This window comes from Crocodylus siamensis, chromosome 6 (genome assembly GCF_052110815.1).
Source record: "Crocodylus siamensis isolate JL-2025a chromosome 6, ASM5211081v1, whole genome shotgun sequence".
Taxonomy (NCBI): domain Eukaryota; kingdom Metazoa; phylum Chordata; order Crocodylia; family Crocodylidae; genus Crocodylus; species Crocodylus siamensis.
This window is the reverse complement of record NC_143400.1, coordinates 21,464,474-21,486,358: the sequence shown is the minus strand read 5'-3', so window position 1 is coordinate 21,486,358 and position 21,885 is coordinate 21,464,474. Positions and strand designations below refer to the sequence as shown.

Below are 21,885 nucleotides of genomic sequence, written 5' to 3'. Positions count from 1 at the left end.
CTCCGACCCCAAGAGGGCCTGTGACACAGATGGTCCCTACGCAGAGCCCCCCAGTTTGGTTCATGTGCAAGTCATTTCCCCTCGTGCCCCCCATATCCCACCTGATAGCTGGGAAATGCCCCCGGGCTCCACCTGGGAGGGTTGGGGAATTATCCCCAAGAAGGATTTTTAAACCTCAAGGCTGAGCAGTGATGTGAAGGGAAGCAGGGAGGTGGGGGAAAAATAAATTAAACGGGCTCCCTTGATTCCTCCCATAAGGCATTCACGACATTCCCCAGAAGACATTCACTCAGATCCCAAAAAATCCCACCGCAGAACAGACTGGACCTCAGCTTTCTCCTGCATGTCTGGGGAAGCCCAAATGCCACCAGGAGATGCCTGGATTCATTCAGCATGTGTGTTAGTGCACCCTCACAAAAGGAAACCTAGAGAAAGAAAACAGAGGCAGGTCTCCAAGGGTGGGTGCATCTCCTGGCCCCTTTTTGGGGAAGCCTGGGCAAAAATGAGCAAAAATAACCCCAATTAGACTGATACTATGAGGGGCTCTGCTAGCCCACGGGAAAGAGATCTGAGGTGTCGCGGACAGGTTACTAAAAACATCAGCTCAGCAGACATCAAAAAGGCAAACAATATGTTAGCAACAATGAAGAAGGGAATTGTAAAAAATATGGAAAGTATCCTGATGCCTCTTTATAAACCAGGGGCGGGCAACTATTTTGTGGGGAGGGCTACTTAGTGGGTTTTAGCAAGCCATTGAGGGCCGCATGACAGGCAGCCGGGGCAGATAAATATTAATTTTCTAAATTTTTGGGGCGTCCTGCAGTCCAGATAGAATGGCCTGCCAGGCCAGATCCAGCCCATTGGCCACATTTTGCCCACCTCTGTTTTAAACCCACAGTACACCCACACCTTGAATACAATGCCCAGGTCTGGTCTCCGCACCTTGAAAAGGAAACAGAGGAACCACATCTACACATGCATTAATGTGGTTTAGTTAACGCACATTAGCTCTAGTACCTCTATTGTGAGGTACTAGGAAAATGTGCATTAGCCTGTCTGGATGCACATTAACTAAAGAGTGTGGTTTTTAGGTGGTGCTTAAGGTGCATTAACCTATTTTAATATGCATTAACTAAATAGCACAGGTTTTCTTAGTGGTGCTTTAATGCACATTAAAATAGGCTAAGGCTCATTAAAGTGCATGTGTAGATGCACCCCTAAAGAAGGTACAAAGAAGGGCAACAAAGCTGATGAAGGGCCTCCATGTGAGGAGACACTAATGAGGCCAGGCCTGTTCAGCTCAGAAAAGAGACGCTCGAGAGCGGACACGAGAAGGCATTACAAAATATGAAACAGTGAAGAGAAAGGTAATGGGGATTTATTATCGACTGTCTGGGGCCACAACATGAAAGGAGCAAGTAGGAAGTTTAAACTAACAAAAGGAAGTTCCTTTTCGCAGCACAATTATAGTGTGGGACTCACAGCCACCAGCTGCGGGGGAAGCTGAGAGTTTAGCCAGATTCACCAAGGGCCTGGACTCATTCATGGAGGAAACAGGCATCAGTCACTATTGAGCATGGGAGTGAGGGGCACAGCCTCTGAATTAAAACTTCCTAGACCTTAAAAATTGGGGGGCTCCAAGTAGAGAGGAAGAGTGGAAAAAACCCTGGTCAGACCCTGGGGTTGTTGGTTGTAAACACGCTGGTCTAATAAAAGATATCACATTTACCTAAAAACCCTTGTCCGTTCAGACCCTGTTCACTCTCCGCTGCAGCCTCTGCTCGCTGCTGCTGTGGGACGCGGGAGACTGGGAAACACAGGCCTGTGGTCTGACCCAGTACAGGGCAAGTCTTATGTTCCTCTGTAAGCCCGCCTGGCCAGGCCAGTGAAATCAATGAGGGTGGGACAGCCATGGGGGCAGCATGGACCCTTTGAGCTGCATGAATACTCACACAAGTTCTTCTCAAGACCATCCCATGGGCTCCAAAATGAGACAGACCCCAGCCCACATCATGCCTCCCTCCCAGCTGAGGGGGGTGTCATTATGCCGGGCGCAGCACAGGGTGCCGTACCAAGCACAGTTCAACCCCTGCTTGCTGGGAAATGGCTGCGGTGGGCATGAGGCCCAGCTGTGCAGCTGTGGATCCCGGAGTGGCGCATTAGGCCCTGAGTGTCAAGGTCAGATGGGCCACGCTGTCGTTCCCTGGATCACTCTTGTTTCCACCAGTCGGGATGGGCACTGCCATTATCCTTTTCCAGTCATGCAGAACTGAAGTGAGAAAGGCCTTGTGCAGAACTGAAGTGAGAAAGGCCTTGCAGACTTCAGCTTTCTCTACATCAGCTCTTTCCCATCCCCATCCCTGAGGAACCAACAACTTGCTTGGTCTTTCTGTTCTGTTCTTCTGACTTATTGAGAGCAGCTGGCTGAATGGCCTAAGCTGCTGGACAGATGACCTAAGATATTGCACTGGCTGGAAACTGAACTCGGGGGTCCCGTGCAGGAGGCAGCCTGTGGTTTCCAGCCATGTCTCAAGTCCTCTGTGGTTATGCGAGTAGCAGCCTCCAGTAACAACTGAGTGGGGCTTGCAAGTTTCCACTGCACCTTCATAACGGACCCACGTGGGAGCGGGCATCCTACCACTCCACCACCCACGCTCTCCTGCAGGACGCTGGAGTAGCGCGGGCTGGTTTGCAGAGCACCCGGGGGAGAGACGTGAGCGGTGACTCGGGTGCAATGTCGCTCCTTCCAGGGAGAGGAAAGCTCAGGGCTTCCAGGGCTCGTCCTTGTCACCCGCCGAAGCAGAGCAAGGACCAGGCACTACAGCAGAAACCCACAGCCCCAGCCGCAGGGGAGGGGCGGTGGGGGATTAGCCAGGCGGACCTGCTCCTGCTCCCTTCGATGCCTTCAGCTCCAGGCTGCCACAAGGAGCCCGAATCCCCCTGGTCCCGCTCCTGCTGCCCAGGCCCCCCCGGCCTGCGGGGGGCACCAGGCGATGGGGGGCGGCGGCAGAGAGCCCACCTACCCCCGCGGAGCCTGGAGGCGGAGGCGACTGCCCCCGCCTGGTCGCCCGCTGCCCCTTGCCCCGTCCTCGGCTCCTTGAACTCAAGCGAGAGCCTTCCCCGCCCCCGGGAGGGGACGAGCTCGGGGGGCTTCGGGGCCCGCAGCCAGCCGGGCGCGGGGAGGCGGCCGCGGCTCCGTGCGGCGCTGGCACGGCGGGATCCACGTCACAGGCACGCGCGGGCTACCCGCATCTCGGGCGCAGGCGGGCACAGCCCCAGCCAGCAGGGAACGCCTCCTCGTTGTGCGCACGCGCAGGTCAACACTCCCGACGCGCCGCTCTCACACACCAGTCCGAGCTGCTTATGTCATCCTGCACGTGGGTGGCGTCACGTCATCGGCAATCCCTACAGTCGTGGAACATCCACGGTCCCGGGCGCGGAGATCCTGCCCCGCGGTGACGTCACCCGAAGCCCCGCCCCTCCACCCGTGGCCAGGGGGCGGAGCAGGGAGCGAACCAATGGAGAGAGGAGAGGGGGCGGGTCTTCCCCCCTCCATGGCGCCTATTGGCTGTGGCCGCGCCGGCGTGCGTGCTGTTTGGCTGCTGGCGGTGCTGGGGGTGGGAGCTTGCTCTGCCCTGGTGGGGGCGCGCATCGCGCGTGGGACCTTCCTGCCCGGCCTCGTGCGTGTGGGGTGAGGGGCTGCGGGCCGGGAGTGGGGGGCATGGCTGTGGGCAGCGGGCTGCAGGCACCGGGGTGGGCGAGGGGCTGCGGGCCGGGAGTGGCTGGCGTGCGGGACCCCGCCGAGTGCAGGGACCCTTTGTCCGCGGCTCTTCCCCTCCCCATCCGGTCCCTCTGCCAGCTCCGCCTCTCGCCGGCTGCTTCCATCGCGGCTTCCCGGCCCCGCTCCGCCGCCCCCTCGCCCCCTGCCCCGGCCGCCGCTTCGCCCGCCTTGCTGCCGCCCGGCCTGGGCAGGCCTCGGCCGTCGCCCGTCTGGCTCGGCCCGCCGGCAGTGCCCTCGCCCAGGGGTCGGCCGCCTGCCTTGCGAGCAGCGCCCACGGCCGGCGGGTGCAGTAGGAGGGGAGAGAGCCCCGTGGCGGCAGATCTCAGCCTCCTGCCGTCGCACCCATCGCCTTCGTTTGTCCGCTCCCAAGCCCGCTGCCGCCTGGCCGTCGGGTGCACCGGACCTGTATCTCCTCCGCTTGCGAAGCCCGCAGCTCGTGGAGCAGCGACCTTTCTGTGATGGATCCCAGCCTGCGGGAGCACTGCTGTTACTGCTGTGTACCGCGTGCGGCAGGGGAGGGTTAGGTCTGATCTTGGGAGGGGAAAAACTTTCTCATGAGGAGGGTAGGAAAGCACCGGGATAGAGAGGTGGTGGGGTCTTGAAGACCCAGGTGGACAAAGCCTTGGCTGGGTTGATGGAGCTGGGGATGATCCTGCTTGGAGCAGAGGGTTGGACAAGATGCGACTTCCCGCGGTCCCTTCCAGCCCTCGTTCTCCGTGACTGCGATGCGCAATCCCTGGTTCACACCTGACTCGTGGCACTGGGGGTTGTAATGCTCGATCCCATCCCTGAGTGGCAGGGGCGTGACATGAATCATGTGCCCACACAAAGTGTGCATTCATCCACGACAGCACCTGGGCACGTGGTGCAAAGACCAGCGTGCCCTGGTCTCCCTCACTTCGCTCCTGCGTGGTTGATCCCCCGGAGGTCGATCTCGATGTGATGCTGCCCCTCGGTCGTTGAAAAGCAGGTGTCTTGGCAGGTCTCCGTGTGCACAGGTCCCGATCCAATCATCTGTGTCTGTTTTTTGGGGGTCTGGTATCAGCAATAGGTTCCTGGGGAGGAGATGGGCCCCACCAGGGCCCTGCCCAAAAAGGCACCAATGACACAAAGCAACTCAACTCGCCTGGGAGGGTTGTTACAGCATCTACGGTGTCCCAATGCTCACTGCAGCCTTGGGGTTGATTTGGCTTGATCAAGAACCATTAGCGTTCCTTTCCTGAAGGGGGGTGATGGGGTAGACACGTGGGGATCAGGCCTCTGTGAGAGCCAATACATAGGGTACCGTGCTGTCTGATGGTTGGTTAACTTCTCTTAGGACCAGCTTCCCCCAGGCTTACAGTTTCTTCTCCCTCTTGGTTCCTGCCTCATACATGATTTGCTTTATTTCTGGGGTCTGGAGCCATTATCTCCACCTCTTGGGATCCCGGTGTTGACAGCCTGTATCCAAGCTCCTCCTTTATGGGCAGGCTAGGATTTCTCCATCAGAAAATGTTAACACAGGTGCAGAAGTGGTTTTAACTTGTTCACAGTTCACGTGTCCTCCTCTGTTTCTTGCCATTTCAGAGACTTTTCAGGAGGCCGCACGGGGGTGGGGGGAAAGGATCTGGACAGGTTGGAGCAATGGGCAGAACGAAATAGGATGCAAGTCAACAAAGACAAATGCAAGGTGCTCCACCTCGGGAGGGGGAATCCCCAGCACACCTATAGATTGGGGGATGACTGCCTGAGCAGCTCAGCGGCTGGAAGGGATCTTGGACTCATAGGTGACTCCAAGATGAACATGACCCAGCAGTGCAACGAAGCCATCAATAAGGCCAATCACACCTTGTCGTGCATTAACAAATGCATGGCCAACAGACCGAGGGAGGTGCTGCCCCCCTCTCTGCGGCGCTGGTCAGGCCGCAGCTGGAGCACTGCGTCCGGTTCTGGGTGTCACACTTCAAGACGGACACGGAGACTCTGGAGAGGGTCCAGAGGAGGCCACTCGCATGATTAGTGGCCTCCATGAAAGACCCATACGAGGGGAGGTCGAGGGATCTGGATCTCTTCAGCCTTCACGAGAGACGTCTGAGGGAAAACCTTGTAGCCACCTATACGTTTATCAAGGGTTGACAGCAGGGAATTGGAGAGGCACTGTTTGCCAGAGCACCCCAGGGAGTAACTAGGAGTAATGGGTGGAAACTAGTGGAGGATAGATTCAGTTTGGACATTAGGAAGAAATTTTTCACAGTAAGGGTGGCCAGAGCCTGGAACAGGCTGCCGAGAGGTGGTGCTCTCACGAACTCGGAGGTCTTCCCGAGAAGGTTGGATAGGCACGTGGCTGGGGCCGTCTGACCTCGGTCCTCTTTCCTGCCAGGGGCGGGGGGTTGGACACGGTGATCCTTTGTGGTCCCTTCCGACTCTACAATCTAGGAATCTATTAATCATTTTTAATACCATCTTGAGAAAGTATTTAATAACATCCTGAGAAAATCTAGTCAATGACCAAAAAAAAAAAAAGATTAAAGCCTGGTGAAGTCTGCAGGTCAGGGCAGCATCACCGAAGTCCTCCAGCTGTGTTAAACTGGTCTGGCAGGTGGACGCTGAGGTCATTGGCTGATTGCTGATTGAGCTGAGCTGTTGCTAGGTTGACATTAAACCAGTGGTTTTCAACCTTTTTTTCATCTACAGACCCCTTTGGAAATACCAAATGGAGGGGCAGACCCCTTTTGAATGGTAAGTATGGGTATTCACATACCTTTAATTGGTCCTACTAATCTTTCATGGACCCCTTTAGACACGCTCTGTGGCCCCCCGGGGGTCTATGGACCACTGAAAACCACTGCTTTAAACCCAGCCCAGCTCAAATATTTTAATGCTTTCTGCAGCACCTCCAAGGCATCTTTTTTTTCTCTTTTTTCCTTGGTTTGGGGATGATCATGGATGTTGTCTGCATAAAGGGGCTTGGGACAGGCTGGGGAGTGACTGGCTAAGCTGCAGCTCTGCAGAAAAGGACTTGAGGGTGGCAGTAGACAATAAGATGGATATGAGCTAACAGTGTACCCTTGTTGCCAAGAAGGCTGTGAACGAGAAACTGGCTTTTGATACCATCTGCCACAATATTTGCATGGGCAAGCTACAGAGGTATGGGCTGAATGAATGGACTAGAAGGTGGATAGAAAACTGGCTGGATCATCTGGCTCAGAGGGTAATGATCAATGGCTCGGTGTCTAATGGGCAGCTGGTATCAAGTAGAGTGTCCCAGGGGTTGGTCCTGGGGCCGGTTCTGTTCAGTATCTTTATTAGTGACCTGGAAGGTAGCACAGAGTGCACCCTCAGCAAGTTTGCAGAGGACACCAAGCTGTGGGGTGTAGTATGTATGCTGGGGGGTAGGGCTAGGATTCAGTGAGACCTGGACAAATTGGAGGATTGGGGCAAAAGAAATCTCTTGAGGTTCAACAAAGACAAGTGCAGAGTCCTGCATTTTGGATGGGAAAATTGCATGCACCAGTACAGGCTGGGGGTTACTTGACTGGGCAGTAGCTCTGCAGAAAAGGACCTGGGGGTTACAGTGGACAAGAAGCTGAATAGGAGCCAACAGTGTGCCCTTGTTACCAAGAAGGTTAACAGCATCCTGGGCTGCATGGGTAGGAGCATTGCCAGCAGATGGAGTGAAGTGATTCTTCCCTTTATTCAGCACTGGTGATGCCACATGTGGAGTCCTGTGTCCAGTTTTGCACCCCCCGCCCCACTGCAGAAAGGATGTGGACAAGTTGGAGAGAGTCCAGTGGAGGGCAACAAAAATGGTTTGGGGGCTGGGGGACATGACTTGTGAGGAGAGGCTGAGGGAACTGTGTTGACTTAGTCTGGAGAAGAGAAGACAGAGGGGACCTAACAGCAGCCTTCAACTCCCTGCAGGGGGGTTGCAAAGAGGATGGAGCTGGACTGTTCTCAGCGGGGGCAGATGACAGAACAAGAAGCAATGGTTTCCAGCTGCAGCAAGGGAAGTTTTGGTTGGATATTAGGAAAAGCTTTCTCCCAAGGAGGGTAGTAAAACATTGGAACAGAGAGTGATGGAGTCTCCATCCTTGGAGGTTTTTAACACCCAACGACACAAAGCCCTGGCTGGGATGATATAGTTGGGGCTGGTCCTGTTTTGAGCAGGGGGTTGGACAAGATGTGACTTCCTGAGGTCCCTTCCTGCCCTCGTTGTCTGTGCTTTTATGATACAATTGCCATAGGCTGCTTGCTCTTGTGGCTGCATCACAGGTGTATGACAAATTGCAGGACACTCGTGATGACCCTGTGATACTCAAGTAAAGAGGTGCTGCTTTCCCTTGAACGTAAAGGGAGATGTCAAATAGCAACATGGGTGAAGGGGAATGGCGAGAAGGGCATTTGAAAGGTTCAGGGGGACCCTGCCTGCAGAGGTCTAGGCTTGAGATTAAAGAGGCCGCACCTCTGTTGACAAGCATGTTAACCAGGAGAGATGGGGGTGAAAGGGAACAAGCTGCCGCTTGCTTCTAGTGTGACAGTAAGAGACCCCCATGTGCTTAAAAATAATAGGTGCACCTGGGCTGGGGGGCACAGGGAAGCTGGTCTCCCTATAGGGCCAGGCCCGTTGGCATCTGGAGGACCAGGATGGGTGCTGTGCCTGCTACCATTGTGATGGGCGCAGCAATGACCTTTGCTTGGTTTTGTAGTACAGGGGCTGAGCCTGGGGGAGGGGAGGGAGGCAGCAGGCCAGTTGGTGCAGGAAGCGTTGTGGGCCATGTGGGGACTGGATGGAGGCAGCTCTGAGATCGAGGGGGTGGTGGGGCCGGACATTGGGAGAGCCCCATCAGGGAGATGGGCTGGGGGTCATGTCTGGTCCCTGCAGGATCTGGCAGTGTGGGGGACTATGGAGGAGGTGGGGCAGGGACCTAATGGGTCTGTGGTGTTGCAGAGGCACAGGGCCCTCCTCGGAGACTGCAGTGGTGACAGCCCTTTGCATGGTCCTCTGGGAGACAGTGCCCTAATGGCACCACATGTCAGGGTGGGCAGGGACATCCATGCGGCCCATCTGGGTGAGTGAGGGTCAGGGTGTATCAGAGCTGGGGGAGGTAGGTCTGGGCCTTGGCTGTCTCCATCACAAAATTAAATCTACATTGTCTTCTTACCCACAGACCACCCGGGGACAAGCTGCTGCCAGTGCACAAGCCGTGGGGGAGCGAGAGAACAGGCCCCAAGCTGGGGTGAAGCCTCCCCCAGTGGATAAAATGGCTTCTGAGCTGGGCTCGACGCCAGCCCTGGGTTTCCCATTCCAGGCACTGCCCCTGGTTAAAAAGGAGGAACAGGACCCAGCAGGCCCCATGGTGACAGACAAAGTCCCTTGTTTCATCCCAGCCAGGAACAGCGAGGAGTCTCTGACACCGGTGCCTCCACTTCAGGTGAAACAGGAGCCACAGGAGGAGCCGGTCCAGCGCTGGGAGGTGCTCCAGGCCCCGCTGTTCCCTGCTGAAGCTGCACCAGCCCTGGTGACCCCACAGCAGCTGGAGGTGGCTCCCAGGGACGATGCCCCAACGCTGGAGACACGGCGCCGGTGCTTCCGAGGCTTCCGCTCCCAGGAGGCTATGAGCCCACGGGAGTTTTGTGGCCACCTGCGGGAGCTCTGCCAGCGCTGGCTGGAGCCGCAGCGCCGCAGCAAGGAGCAGATCCTGGAGCTGGTGGTGCTGGAGCAGTTCCTGGCTGTGCTGCCCCAGGAGATGCAGAGCTGGGTGTGGGGTCGCGGAGTAGAGACCTGCGCGGAGGCCGTAGCCCTGGTTGAGGGGTTTCAGCTGGGGCAGGCAGAGAAGGAGAAGCTGCAGGTGAGAATATTTCACCCCAATCACTGATGGTGCCAGCCCCGTCTCCATGTGGGTTTGAGGGATGTTCCCTTCCACCCCCATCTCTCCCAGTTCCCGGCTCCCCGGTGACACGTTTCGCTCCTCCCCAGGTCACGGTGCACGTGAAGCTGGAGGAGGTGGCCTCAGACAATATGATGCCTGCTGGGGCATTGTGGGAACCTCTTGACTCCTGGCTGCAGCGGTCAGAGCCCCAGCCTGTGCCGGAGGCAGGATGGGGTGAAAGCCTGGGGCCCCAGAGTGAGCTGCCTCCTGTCCCCAAAGAGGAACCCCCACCCCGCGAGGAGTCAGGTAACATGCCACCTGCAGCGAGGGTCTCAAATCTTTGGCACTGCCCCTCAGGGGCAGGGCCAGGACTGGAGGCCTGTTGTGTGGTCTCATTGCCCAGCAGAAAGATCCTTTTCCTTGGTTGCTTTATCCTGCGCCTTGCAGGGTCAGTATTGGCAATCAAGTCCTAGTCACCCCCTTTTGTGCTCTCTGGGTGCTCTTTTTTTCCCTCCAAGCACATGCTCATGGGTCGCCCTACCATAGTGACTTCATTCCAAGATGAGGTTTCTTTGACCCATCCTGTTCTGCATGGGATGGGAGGGAAATAAAACCTCAGCCTTGAATTGAGTATCCTATGCAAATTCAATACCTGCAGTCAGAGACGGCGGGACCTTGCGAGCAAGCAACAAGGATCCACTCAGCGAAGCAGGTGGTGGCCTGGAGATACCCAGCAGCGTAGCACGTGGTGAGGCACCCAGCATGCAGCAGCAAGATACTTGGCAGCCAGGCAAGTGGTGGCAGGGGAGCAGGTAGCACAGCTAGTGGTGGTGGAAAGGGGTGGGCATATGGGGGTGCAGGCACAGGGCTTGATCACCACTGACTGGCCCACATTTGCAAATATAGGAGCCTACGGTAAGATCTACGGGGCTGGCAGTGGCGGGGAAGCCCTCGGTATCGTCTTGGCGGATCATGTCCAAAAAAGAGAAAGGAGCGGTGTGCGGGGGAAGATGCTGAAGGGAATGAGGCGCAGCTATGACAGGAACTTTAAGATGATGGTCATCAATTATGCCGAGAAAACGAACAACTGCGAGGCGGGGAGGATCTACAGCGTGACCGAGGCCAATGTGCGTCGATGGAGGCAGCTAAAAGGCAAGCTCAAGACAGCCAAGTCCACGCGGCGGTCGTTCAGTGGTCCGAAGAAGGGCCGCTTTCCTGAAATCGAGAAGCAGGTGCTGAACTATGTTCAGAGGCAGAGGAGCGAGGGTGTGCGTGTCACCTGCGAAATGCTGAGGCTCCAGGCATTAGAAATAGCAAAGGAATTAAATATCCCACAGCACGATTTCAAGGCGAGCAATGGGTGGTGCATCCGCATGATGCGACGGAGCGGCTTAGCCCTGCGACAGAGAACACCGCTGGCCCAGCAGCTACCGTCAGACTGCAGCGAGAAACTTTAACTCCAGCGGTACAGTTTTGGGCTGTATAAGGCTCATAATTACTGATTGGGCCCAATGGTTGGTGCTGATGAGATTCTGGTCTATTTTGATACGCAGTGCATCATCACCGTCAACGAGAGAGGCACAAACTCCCTCATTTTGAGATGCATAGGAAACGTGAAGTCACAAATGACAGTGCTGTCAGTGGCATTGATGGATGGCAGAAAATTGCCACCCTGTAATTTTGTATTTTATTTTTTTTGAAAGGGGAAAAACTGTGCCCAACAGGGCCTGCCAAACTGGGGGTACTTCCCCAGGGAGACTGGAGGAACTTTGGCCTCACTGGGTTTAAACCCATTGTCAAATGTCTTTCTTAACTAAGAGCTGAAGCACTGGGCATCATCTACTTACTGCTGCCCCTTCAGCCCATCATTTTCTCACTGTTGCAGTTAGTTACATATTTTTCCCCTGGTATTTATGTCCAAAACAATATTGAGGTTTTTCATCCTTGCCCCGTTTTAAGGAGCATCTTGTTACAAAAATGTTGCTATGGGGGTCAGACTCCCACCTCTGGGGCCCAGGCAGCTGTGAGGAAGGCCCTACAGCTGCTCCCCCCGCTGCTTGGGACAGAGGTGTAACAGCTGGGACTTCTGCAGGGTCCTATTCTGGCAGGGGAGGGGGCTCTGGATGCTATCCCCAACTGCGAGGAGGGAAATAAGAGTAAGAACTTCCACTCTGCTGAAAATGCAATTAAAAAGGACCTTGTTTTTAGATGCTGGCCTCAGTACAATTTGAGAGGGTCTCCTCTGCACCTTTTCCATTTGTCACGGATCCTCCTGTCACAGGGATCATTTACCAGGTGGGAATGATCCCTCCCAGCCCAGGGGGCCTGTGGCAAGAGTGAGAGCCCCATATTGATGGGCATAAGGGGAAATGGCCCCTACATGAACTAAAGTGGGGGTCCCCTGTGCACGGACTGTCTGACAGGCCTGAGTCTGGGCCCCCTGGCCCCCTGCCTTCCTGCTCTAAATGCATCCCTTCTTGGGTATGGTTCGGGGGGGGGCGTTGGTGTCCGGTCAGGGCTGCCCTTTCCCATCCCAGATGGGGTTGTGCTGCTCTCAGGCATGTTGCTTTGGCCTGCACAGGTCAGGGCCAGGCTTCCCTTTGCTCAGCAGCCTGTCGGGTACCAGGAGTGTGAACCAGGGGGAGATATGGAGGCTGCACTGGATCCTGACTTCATAAGTTTACAGAAGACACTAAGCTGGGGGAATAGCAGATATGCTGGAGGGTAGGGCTAGGATTCAGAGAGATCTTGACACGTTGAAGGACTGGACCAAAAGAAATCTTACAAGGTTCAACAAGGACAAGTGCAAAGTCCTGCACTTAGGATGGGACAATCCCATGCACCGGTGCAGGCTGGAGGTGGACTGGCTGGGCAGCAGCTCTGCAGAAAAGGACCCGGGGGTGACAGTGGACCAGCAAGGTAGGAGGTAGAAGGCAGCGCTCTAACCCCAGCCCTGGCATAGGTGTTGATTGGGGATTAGAGCATGGAGGGCTGGGAGCGAGGACACCTAGGTCCTATCCTAGCTCTGGGAGAGGACTGGGGCTGCTGGGTTGGAGTTGGCTTCAAGCCAGGACCCCGGAGTGCTGTCCAGAAGCAAAACTCATGTTGCAACTGGCCCCTGCAATCCTGCTACACCCCTGCCCAGAGATAATGTTCTGTGGGGCAAGATCTGACGTTGGCTCATTGTCCCAGTGATGAAGACAACAGGGAAGAGGAGGGACCTAGATACGGTCTGCTTCTCACCACACGAGATGTGGCAATGGAGAGTGATGCAGGCGGACTTGTTCCCTAATCCATGGGCAGACCTTTGGGGCACTTTGCTATCAGGAACAGGAGGGGACTGTCTCCCTGTCACATCCCTTAGTGGGTAAGTTACCCCCAATCCCTCAATAATCCATCTGGCTCATCTTCATCTAGGACCCTTCCTCTGCCGTCAGCATCACTGGGAGCTGCCAGCAAAGAGAACCCAATACCAATCTCATCTTAAAGCTGAGGCTAACCAAGGAGCTGGCTGCATTTCAGATAGGCTGTAACCCTTGTGTATGTATGTTTGCACACACACAGCCCCACTTGCAAAGCCAGCTGGGCTGCACAGGCAGCAGAGGACTGCTCTGCCCTACACCTCTCTGAGCTTCACCACTTTCCTGGCTCAGATTCGGCTGCAAGAGGTGCCTGTCCAAACCAGCACGCAGGAGGGACACTGGGTGGAGAGGGGGCAAGGACTCCCATGTGTAGTTGCTGGCAAAAGGGACCTCTGGGAGGTGAGTGGCTTTTACATGGAAACATTCCCCATGGTCCTTGCCTGGCCAGTCTACCCTGTCCTGCTGGGATCTTGGCTGGTCCTGTTGGCTGCACTTGGCCGACTGGGAAGGGAATGTCCTTTTTTTTCCTACGTGCTCTGTGATGGCAGATATATGCTCAGCTCTCAATGAACCATCCATGTGGCCAGTAGGTGATTTGGGAACCTGCATCCTATTTTCAGACACACCTTTGGCTGCAGGCATCCAGTAGCCCCACTCACTTCCTATGACCTCCAGGCTTCTAAGCAGGATCTGGTAGGGGGACTGGGTTCCTAAGTCCCTTGAGAGTTGCTCCCGTGGCTGAGTTGCACATTTAGCCCCAGTGCAGATGACACCCAGCTGGGGGTGGTAGCCCACACGCTGGAGACGAGGGGAAAGGGGCTTGACTTGTACCAAGGCAGATTGAGGGGGGATAGGTGGAGGGGAGTCAGCTCTGGATAGGAGGGCCTGCGAGCCTCTACCTCGGGGTCTCTCTGCACAGCTTGGACACGCAGTTGGCTGAGCTGGTTGTGACATGGGTGATGCTGCCTCAAGCAGGGGCTACACATGTTGGGGCCAGAGGTCCCTTCCAGCCTGACTTCTCTGTGACACTGCCCTGGATCACACCCTTGTCCCCAGATGCCCTGTCACTATCCTCAAGGGCACTGCCTACCGGGGCTCTCCAAGCCCCAACAGACTGCGCTGCATCCTGGCTTGGTTTGGGGCACCCAGCTGTTTTGCATCTGCATCAGGAACTGGCGTGGGCCGTGACCTCACTTCTGACACCCGGGTCTGGACTGCAGGGCTTCTGAGTGACCATCCTCTGCTCCTTCAGCCTCCCCAGGGGGAAGTGGAAACAGCATGAAACTACTGGGCATCACTCAGAGGATGCTTGAATCAGCTCAGCCTTTACGTGCTGGACATGGCCCCCAGGTTACCTGCAGCACGGCTGCTCCCCGACAGTCCCCGGCTGTGTCCCACAGACTGGGGCTCCCACCGACCCCTTGTGAAAGCAGCCAAAAGCATGTGGAGGAGCAGGACCTGGGTAGTAGAGCTCTGTGGGTCTAGTCAGTGGCTCCGTCTCCCTTTTTCCTGAAGTAGAAAAAATAAAAGTCTTTTCAACCAGGCCCTCCAGGTATTGCAGATCCATGGGCTTTGTGGTCAAACTCTCCTCTCTGGGCAGAACTACATCTCCAGGATGCACCACTACCAGGGACTGGTGTCCCATGCTCCCTTCTGCAAAGAGGGAGAAAGTGGTTCCTCGTGGGACACGCAGTCTAGCTGAGGAGATGGGGCAATGGGGGATTTGACGCACCAGAGCACAGGAATGATCTGCACTGAAATGTGTCTGCTCAATACCGGACCCAGATTTCTAGGGAAGACTGTATAAGACCTGAATAAGATGCCTGGGTCATGGCTGTCCATCCCCTGGGAGATTCAGTGGACGTGAGGCAGGCAACAAAACTGTGGAGAGGACACATCCATCTACCAGGTGAGAGACCTGGTCCCCAAGGACAGAAACCCAAGAGCTGTGGAGCTTGACTGCACCACTTTCTCTGCTGTCCTGACTTCCTCCTGGTTTCACAAGTAAACTGAGGCACAACATGACCTTATTTCCAGCATCATTGCTGCTGGAAACTGAGTTCACATCCTCCCCCCGCCCAGGAAATCAGAGCATGTCCTGCAGGTGCCTGTGACAAGCACCATTCCTCCATGATAAGGAGTGTGGCACATCAGGCAAAAGACCCTTGGGAAAACCAGAAGGGCCACATCCCTCCCCAAGCCCTGCCCCACTCAGCAGTGATGGGCTGAGGGGACTGTGAACCCCAAAGACCTGTGAGCATGCAGGGCTGGGGGATTGCCACTGAGCCCATTAATGGTTCGAAAGGGAATGCAGTGGGTTCCACTGCTCCCAGCTGCAATGCCCCAGCTTCAGGCCTGGGCAGGAAAAGCCCTATGCAAACCGCTGGTCCTCTTCAGCCCCCGATGCCAAGGTGGCTCCAGTCTGCCTCTATCAGGCATGGCTTCCAGCAGCTCCCTTTACGTAGAAAGTCCTTGCTTCCTTTCCCAACCGGAGCTGACTTCAGCTCGGGTCCTGGCGACCTGCTGCCCTTACTTACACTTGACTCCATCCACTGTGGTTTGCACTGCACGAGGTAGGGTTTTGGGGGCATGGCACATGTCGGGCATTTTCAGCTGAAATCCAGGTGGGGAACATTTAGGGGTCAGCAGTGCCTCATGGGTGTGTGGGATCAGAAGTAGGGAGACTCGTGTCCCCCAGGCTCCTTGCGCTGTGGTTTCACCGTGCCATCCCACATGTCTACAAGAGCTGCATAAGGAACTGGGGAGTCTAATAAGTTTGTATCCTGGGGGGTGGTTCTTCACCGAGCAGGGAGATCTTGAACAACAACAAGCACCCAGAAAATGCCTTTTCATTGCCTGGGTGTCTCGTAAGGGCTCGGGCTGGGGTTGGGTGAAATTTTTTCGAGCAGGAGCCCTCGGGGAATTGAATCATCTCCTTTTACAGCCAGTGGGACTAGAAAGGGGATCCCAGCCAGAGAGTGCCTGACCTGGGCAGGGCTTGGAGATTGTTTTATGTTCATTTTTGAGAAAAGACACTCTGGTGAAAGCCCATATACAATTCCGCACATCCAAGACACACAGACTAGACAAACCAGGCTAGACAGACCAGTGTTCAGAAATACAGACTAGATATACCAGAAAGTGGATACACTGTGGGTTGGATCATTGCACTCAGTGGCCACACCTACATGAGATGCCCGCTGCACAGTTGTTCCTGCGCAGTCTTTTACTCTGTGCATACCAAGTACTAAATGACTGCACAGTAACCGGCATTTCTGCGCAGTAGCATCCCTGCATGGCTTCTGGGTGATGCTGACTGCGCAGTAGCTCATTACTTCTGTTCAGTAGTTCATTGCTGTTGCGCAGTACCATCGCGTAATCGTTCATGCTCCACGATGCTACTGCGCAGTAGTAACGAGCTGTGGTGCAGTAAGCGCCTTGTGTAGATGCAGCCACTAAGTAGTCCCCAGTGGCTCAATGTCTAGTTGGGAGGAGGTGTCAAGTGGTCTGTCCTGGATTCACTCCTATTTCATATCTTCCTTAATGTTTGGGCAGTGGGATCAAGCGCATGCTTAGAAGATTTGCAGATAACACTGAGTCGGGTGGAGCTGCAGATACCCAGGAGAGTACAGCTAGGATCCACAGTGACCTGCATAGGCAGGAGAAACAGTCTGCAGTCAAACAGATGAAATTCAGCAAGGACAAGGACATGTGGCCCTGGCTGGGTTGTCAGTCTACAAATCTTCTGCTGGTTCTGAGACCTCTCTCAGCCTGCCCAAAGACTGAATCAACAGGCCCAGGGTGCTCTCAGCATCTATATTGGGTGAGCCCATAACCAAGTAGGTGCCCTACTTCTAATTGTGGGCACCCCCCCGTCCTAGTGCTGTACGCTTCGTCTCAACCTTGCACACCCCTCACCTCCCTGCCCAAACACCGGTTAAGGGTTTTAGTCAGTCCGTTCTTGCAGTTCCCTGTGACCTTTCAGCCACTCTGTCAGGCAGCTGGGGCCCTTTAGCAGCCGCAACAGCGTCCTGGGGACTTGCAGCTGCCCCAAAACTGCTCTTGGGCCTTGCGCCTGCCCTGACAGCATCCTGGGGGCTTGCAGCTGCCCTGACAGCAGCCTGGGGCTTGCAGCAGACCTGACAGCAGCCTGGGGCTTGCAGCAGACCTGACAGCGTCCTGGCGGCTTGCAACAGCTCTGACAGGGCCCTCCAGGGTTGCAGAAGCCTCGATAGTGTCCTGAGTCCTGGCAGCTGCTCCAACAGGGTCCTCCAGCCTTGCAGCTTCCCCCACAGAGTGCTAGGGTCTGTCAGTAGCCCCCACCGCATCCTGCCCCTCACTGGCCCCACAGCGCTATCCATCGCATTGGGGGTTTCAGCAGCTTCCCAACAGCTGCCCCCAACCCAGCCGCATGAATGAGGAACAACGTCCCGTACCAGAACCCTGACCTTTTCACAAGATGTTGGCGTCTTCCCAGGGCATCTGGCCCTGCCTGTGGACTCACAGCAAGCTCGGTCCATGCAACACGCTCCACCGTGGTCCTCTCCGGAGCAACTTCTGCCCTGGCCACAATCAGACTAGCCTCCACCCCAGATGTTTGGCTTATATTGTGGTTCAGCTTTCCCCCTTTGGGCCAACATGCAAAGCAGGGCTGCCTTGGAAGGCCTTGCTTCCTTTTTACAAGCCCGGTTGCACCTGACACGGATGGGCCCACCTCATCTGGCCAAAATTGTGGAAGCTTCATTTTTCTTCCCAGCTTAACTCAATTTTATTGATTTGCTCCACACCCAAATTTGCGCCGCCCCCCGCTCCCGAGTGAATGGCAACATTTATATTTCCAGCTGGTAGGGATCGGGACCCATTGACTCCAGTGCAGTGATGGCCCATTGACACTCTCTAGGGATCTGGCCCACAGGCCACATAGGATGTTTCATATCCCTGTGTAGCAGCAGGGACCCAGGGCCATCAGGTCTCTGGAGAGCTCAATGAGATCCAGCTCCAGGGCCACATATCCCTCATGAGCATCGTGCTTCTGTCTCTTGAGTTCCCATCAGCCCAAGCACAGGCAGTGACAGGCTGCTGGGATGAGCACAGGTCTCTTCCCCAGGGCTGCGAATGAGCAGTGTATAAAGCAGCACAAGATGATGACTTCCATGCAGCAACCAGCTCCCAACACCTATTTCCTGTCTGTAATAAGGACTTAGCCTTATATGGAGCTTATCTGGCTGCATTGTCCCTATGCTCTAGGGCATCAAATTCCCTACTGCCTAGGGTCACTGTACATCCGGGTATTCCCAGACACGTCCTGTTTTCAGGTCCTCCAATCTCCATCCAGGAGGTTTTAAAATATGAACAAATATCCAGCACTTTGATCTGCTCCACATCCATGTTGTTACCAGCACTTTCCAACCTGGCCTAGCAAGGAGTGGTAGTGGACAGGTCATGTTAGACCTGGAGGGATGTGGGCAGTGGGGTCCCCCAGGGATTGGTCCTCAGGCCCGCACTGTTCAACATCTCCATCAGTGACTTGGACGAGGGGGTAAATAGCACCCTGTTCAAATTTGCTAAGATGTGGGGGGATGTGGGCACGCTAGAAGGGAGGAATAGGCTCCAATTGGACCTAGACAGGTCACAGGGGTGGGCGGATGAGAATAGGATGGGATTCAACACTGACAAGTGCAGGGTGCTGCACTTGGGGAGGAAGAATCAGCACCATACCTACAGGCTGGGGAACTCCCTTCTCGTCAGCACGGAGGCGGAAAAGGATCTTGGAGTCATCATTGATGCCAAGATGGACATGGGCCGGCAGTGTGGGGATGCGGTCAGGAAGGCCAACCGCACCTTGTCATGCATCCACAGATGCATCTCAAGCAGGGCCGGGGGGTGATCCTCCCCCTCTATGTGGCACTGGTCAGGCCGCAGCTGGAGTACTGCGTCCAGTTCTGGGCACCGCACTTCAGGAGGGATGTGGACAACATGGAGAGGGTCCAGAGGAGGCCACTCGCATGATCGGGGGCAGCAGGGCAGGCCCTATGAGGAGAGGCGATGGGACCTGAACCTGTTCAGCCTCCACAAGAGAAGGCTGAGGGGGGATCTTGTGGCCTGTTACAAACTAGTCAGGGGGGACCAGCAGGCATTGGGGGAGTCCCTGTTCCCCTGAGCACCGCCAGGAGTGACCAGGAATAATGGTCACAAGCTGGCAGAGGGTAGATTTAGGCTGGATATCAGGCGGCGCGACTTCACGGTCAGGGCGGCTAGGGTCTGGAACCAACTTCCAAGAGAAGTGGTGCAGGCTCCTGCCCTGGGGGCTTTAAGAGGAGGTTAGATGAACACCTTGCTGGGGTTGTTTGACCCCAGTACTCTTTCCTGCCATGGCAGGGGGTTGGTCTCAATGATCTACTCAGGTCCCTTCCGACCCTACAAACTAGGAAACTATGAGTTGCTTGGGGGTGGGGGGGAGCAATTGGGGGCAAGGGGCACCGTGTCCATGTGCACATGCACACTCATGTGGCTGGCAGGCAGCCAGGCAGGGTGCTGGGAGCAGTCCCGGCAGCAGGATGCAGGTAAGTCTATGGGGAGTGCAGGATGGAGGGCTGGGGCTTGTGGATTGTCCGGGGACCTGTGTATGTGGGGGTGGCAGGGTGTGTGGGGGGGCTGGGTGTATGAGGTGGGGTGGATGCCTGCTGGTGCTGCAACAGGGCAGGGGAGCAGGAGGGAGGCACTTTCCCCTCCAGCAGGGAAGCAGGCAGGGGCAACAGGGAGTTGCATGGCCAGATGGACAGTACAGGGGTCGGTGCCCTTGCTTGTGGGGTTGGGTCAGCCCACAGAAGCCACAGGGCTGAGGAGAGCAGGAGGCTGTGGGTCAGGAGTGTGGGGCACTCACAGGGCTGGGGGGACTGTGGCTTGGGAGTGATGGGTACAAGGCAGGCCAGGGGGCTATGAGTTGGGCATTAGCAGTGCAAGGGGGCCATGGCTCAGGTGCGAGGGGCACCAGCATGGCCAAGGAGGATGAGGTACTGGGAGTTGGGAATGAGGGGCACCAGCATGGGCAGGGGCAGGGCCTGGGCATATTACTGCTCCCCCTCTAATCATATACCCCCTGACAGGTGCCGTCTTTTTTGCAACTTGTAACAAGGTAACCCTACTGCTGCCCCATCCTTTCGGCTGCCCACCAGATTACATGTCCCATGAGGAACCACTTTCTCCCCTCTTGCAGAAGGGGCATGGGACACTAATCCCTGGCATGGCTGCATCCTGGGAGATGTGATCCTGCCCAGAGAGGAGAGTTTGACCACGAAGCCCATGGAGCTGCAATACCTGGGGGCCCTGGTTGAAAAGACTTTTATTTTCCGTACTTTAGGAGAAAGGGAGATGGAGGCAATGACCAGACCCACGGAGTGCCGGTGCCCGGGTCCTGCTCCTCCACCTGCTTTTGGCTGCTTTCAGAAGAGGGAGGTGGGAGCCCTGGTCAGCGAGGCACAGCCTGGGACCATCAGGGAGCAGCCGTGCTGCAGGTAACCCAATGGCTAGGTACAGTGCTTAAAGGCCGAATTGATTCAAGTCACCTCTGAGTGATGCCCAGTAGTTTCACGCTGTTTCCACTTCCCTCAGGGACGCCAAAGGAGCAGAAAACAGTAACTCAGGAGCCCTGCAGTCCAGACCCGGGTGTCAGAGATGACGTCACTGCCCAGGCCAGAGCACTGGTGCTGACACAAGACATGCCAGGACGCAGTGCAGCCCGTTGGGGCTCAGAGCGCCTCAGCAGGCAATGCCCTTGAGCAGGCTGCTGACAGAGCACCTGGGGCCTGGGTGTGATCCAGGGCAGTGTCACAGAGAAGTCAGGCTGGAAGGGACCTCTGGCCCCCAGCACATGCAGCCCATGCTTGAGGCAGCATCAACCGTGTCACAATCAGCTCAGCCAAGTCCATGTCCAACTCAGCTCAGCCAAGGCTGCTCCTCCTGCCCCTGGCTGGATGCAGGCACCAAAAGGAGGCAAACTCCCAGCAGACGTTGCTCTCTTCTGAGCGCTGTCTCTTTTCCGGTCCACTTTCTTCCCCTCCCGCTTCCCAGGGAACGGGGAAGGCTCCCACTTGTGTTCAACGAGCCAACCAAGGGGCAAAGGAGCAGCTGAGCGACCCGGCAGCGACAGAGTCGCCTCCGCCTCCAGGAGACACTGGGTGGACGGGGGTAGGTGGGGTCTCTGCTACTTCCACCCATCGCCTGGTGCCCCTTGCAGGCCGGGGAGGCCTGGGCAGCAGGAGCCCGGCAAGGGAGATTCGGGCTCCTTGTGGCAGCCTGGAGCTGAAGGCATCGAAGGGAGCAGGAGCAGGTCCGCCTGGCTAATCCCCCACCGCCCCTCCCCTGCGGCTGGGGCTGTGGGTTTCCGCTGTAGTGCCTGGTCCTTGCTCTGCTTCGGCGGGTGACAAGGACGAGCCCTGGAAGCCCTGAGCTTTCCTCTCCCTGGAAGGAGCGACATTGCACCCGAGTCACCTTTCACGTCTCTCCCTCGGGTGCTCTGCAAACCAGCCCGCACTACTCCAGCATCCTTGGAGTGGTAGGATGCCCGCTCCCAGGCACAATGGGGGAGGTGGCGGGGAATGGGAAGATGATAATTAAGGGCTACTGAGCTCTACTCTGCTTCGTGCTTAGAGTTGGGGAGCCAGTGGCTGGGGCCACAGCTCTCCCCACGGCCCTGCTGCTGGGCAGCGAGCGTGCAGGGATGCCAGCGCTCAGCTTCCCCCGGGACGTTAGCAGAACGGGGCCTGGCACCGCAGGCACCCCACCATGGGCAGCGCCGATTGCCGTGTGTGACCAGGGCGGCGCAGGCCCACGGCGAGGGGCGGCCACAGATAGATGATGGGGGGCAGATCTCTGGGGCGTCTGAATTGCAAAA

General features: G+C 56.3%; 1 protein-coding gene across 10 annotated transcripts; it reads left to right on the top strand.

Annotated features, from left to right (window-relative positions):
• Positions 1 to 1,356: 1,356 nt before the first annotated feature.
• LOC149861573 (uncharacterized) lies at positions 1,357 to 14,536 on the top strand. 10 transcript variants are annotated; one of them, XM_090052384.1, is made up of 7 exons: positions 4,369 to 4,779; positions 6,455 to 6,499; positions 8,709 to 8,829; positions 8,929 to 9,609; positions 9,738 to 9,936; positions 10,289 to 10,420; positions 10,537 to 14,536. In XM_090052384.1, exons 3-7 carry the CDS (start codon positions 8,791 to 8,793, stop codon positions 11,085 to 11,087), a joined length of 1,602 nt encoding a protein of 533 aa, XP_089908510.1. In that variant the 5' UTR covers positions 4,369 to 4,779; positions 6,455 to 6,499; positions 8,709 to 8,790; the 3' UTR covers positions 11,088 to 14,536. The 10 variants fall into 10 exon arrangements, with proteins under 10 accessions (XP_089908508.1, XP_089908507.1, XP_089908515.1 ...); XM_090052387.1 differs by lacking the exons at positions 4,369 to 4,779; positions 8,709 to 8,829 and adding an exon at positions 3,628 to 3,680; XM_090052388.1 differs by lacking the exons at positions 4,369 to 4,779; positions 8,709 to 8,829 and adding an exon at positions 3,642 to 3,691.
• The last annotated feature ends 7,349 nt before the right edge of the window (positions 14,537 to 21,885 follow it).

What these genes read in the sequence shown, in the direction of transcription:
- LOC149861573 (XM_090052382.1), top strand. Translation starts at nt 2,735, where the DNA reads ATGTCGCTCCTTCCAGGGAGAGGAAAGCTCAGGGCTTCCAGGGCTCGT. An exon ending in CCCGGCCTCGTGCGTGTGGG is followed by an intron (nt 3,692 to 8,928) that starts GTGAGGGGCTGC and finishes TCTTACCCACAG; the next exon opens with ACCACCCGGGGACAAGCTGC. An exon ending in CCCACCCCGCGAGGAGTCAG is followed by an intron (nt 9,937 to 10,288) that starts GTAACATGCCAC and finishes CAATACCTGCAG; the next exon opens with TCAGAGACGGCGGGACCTTG.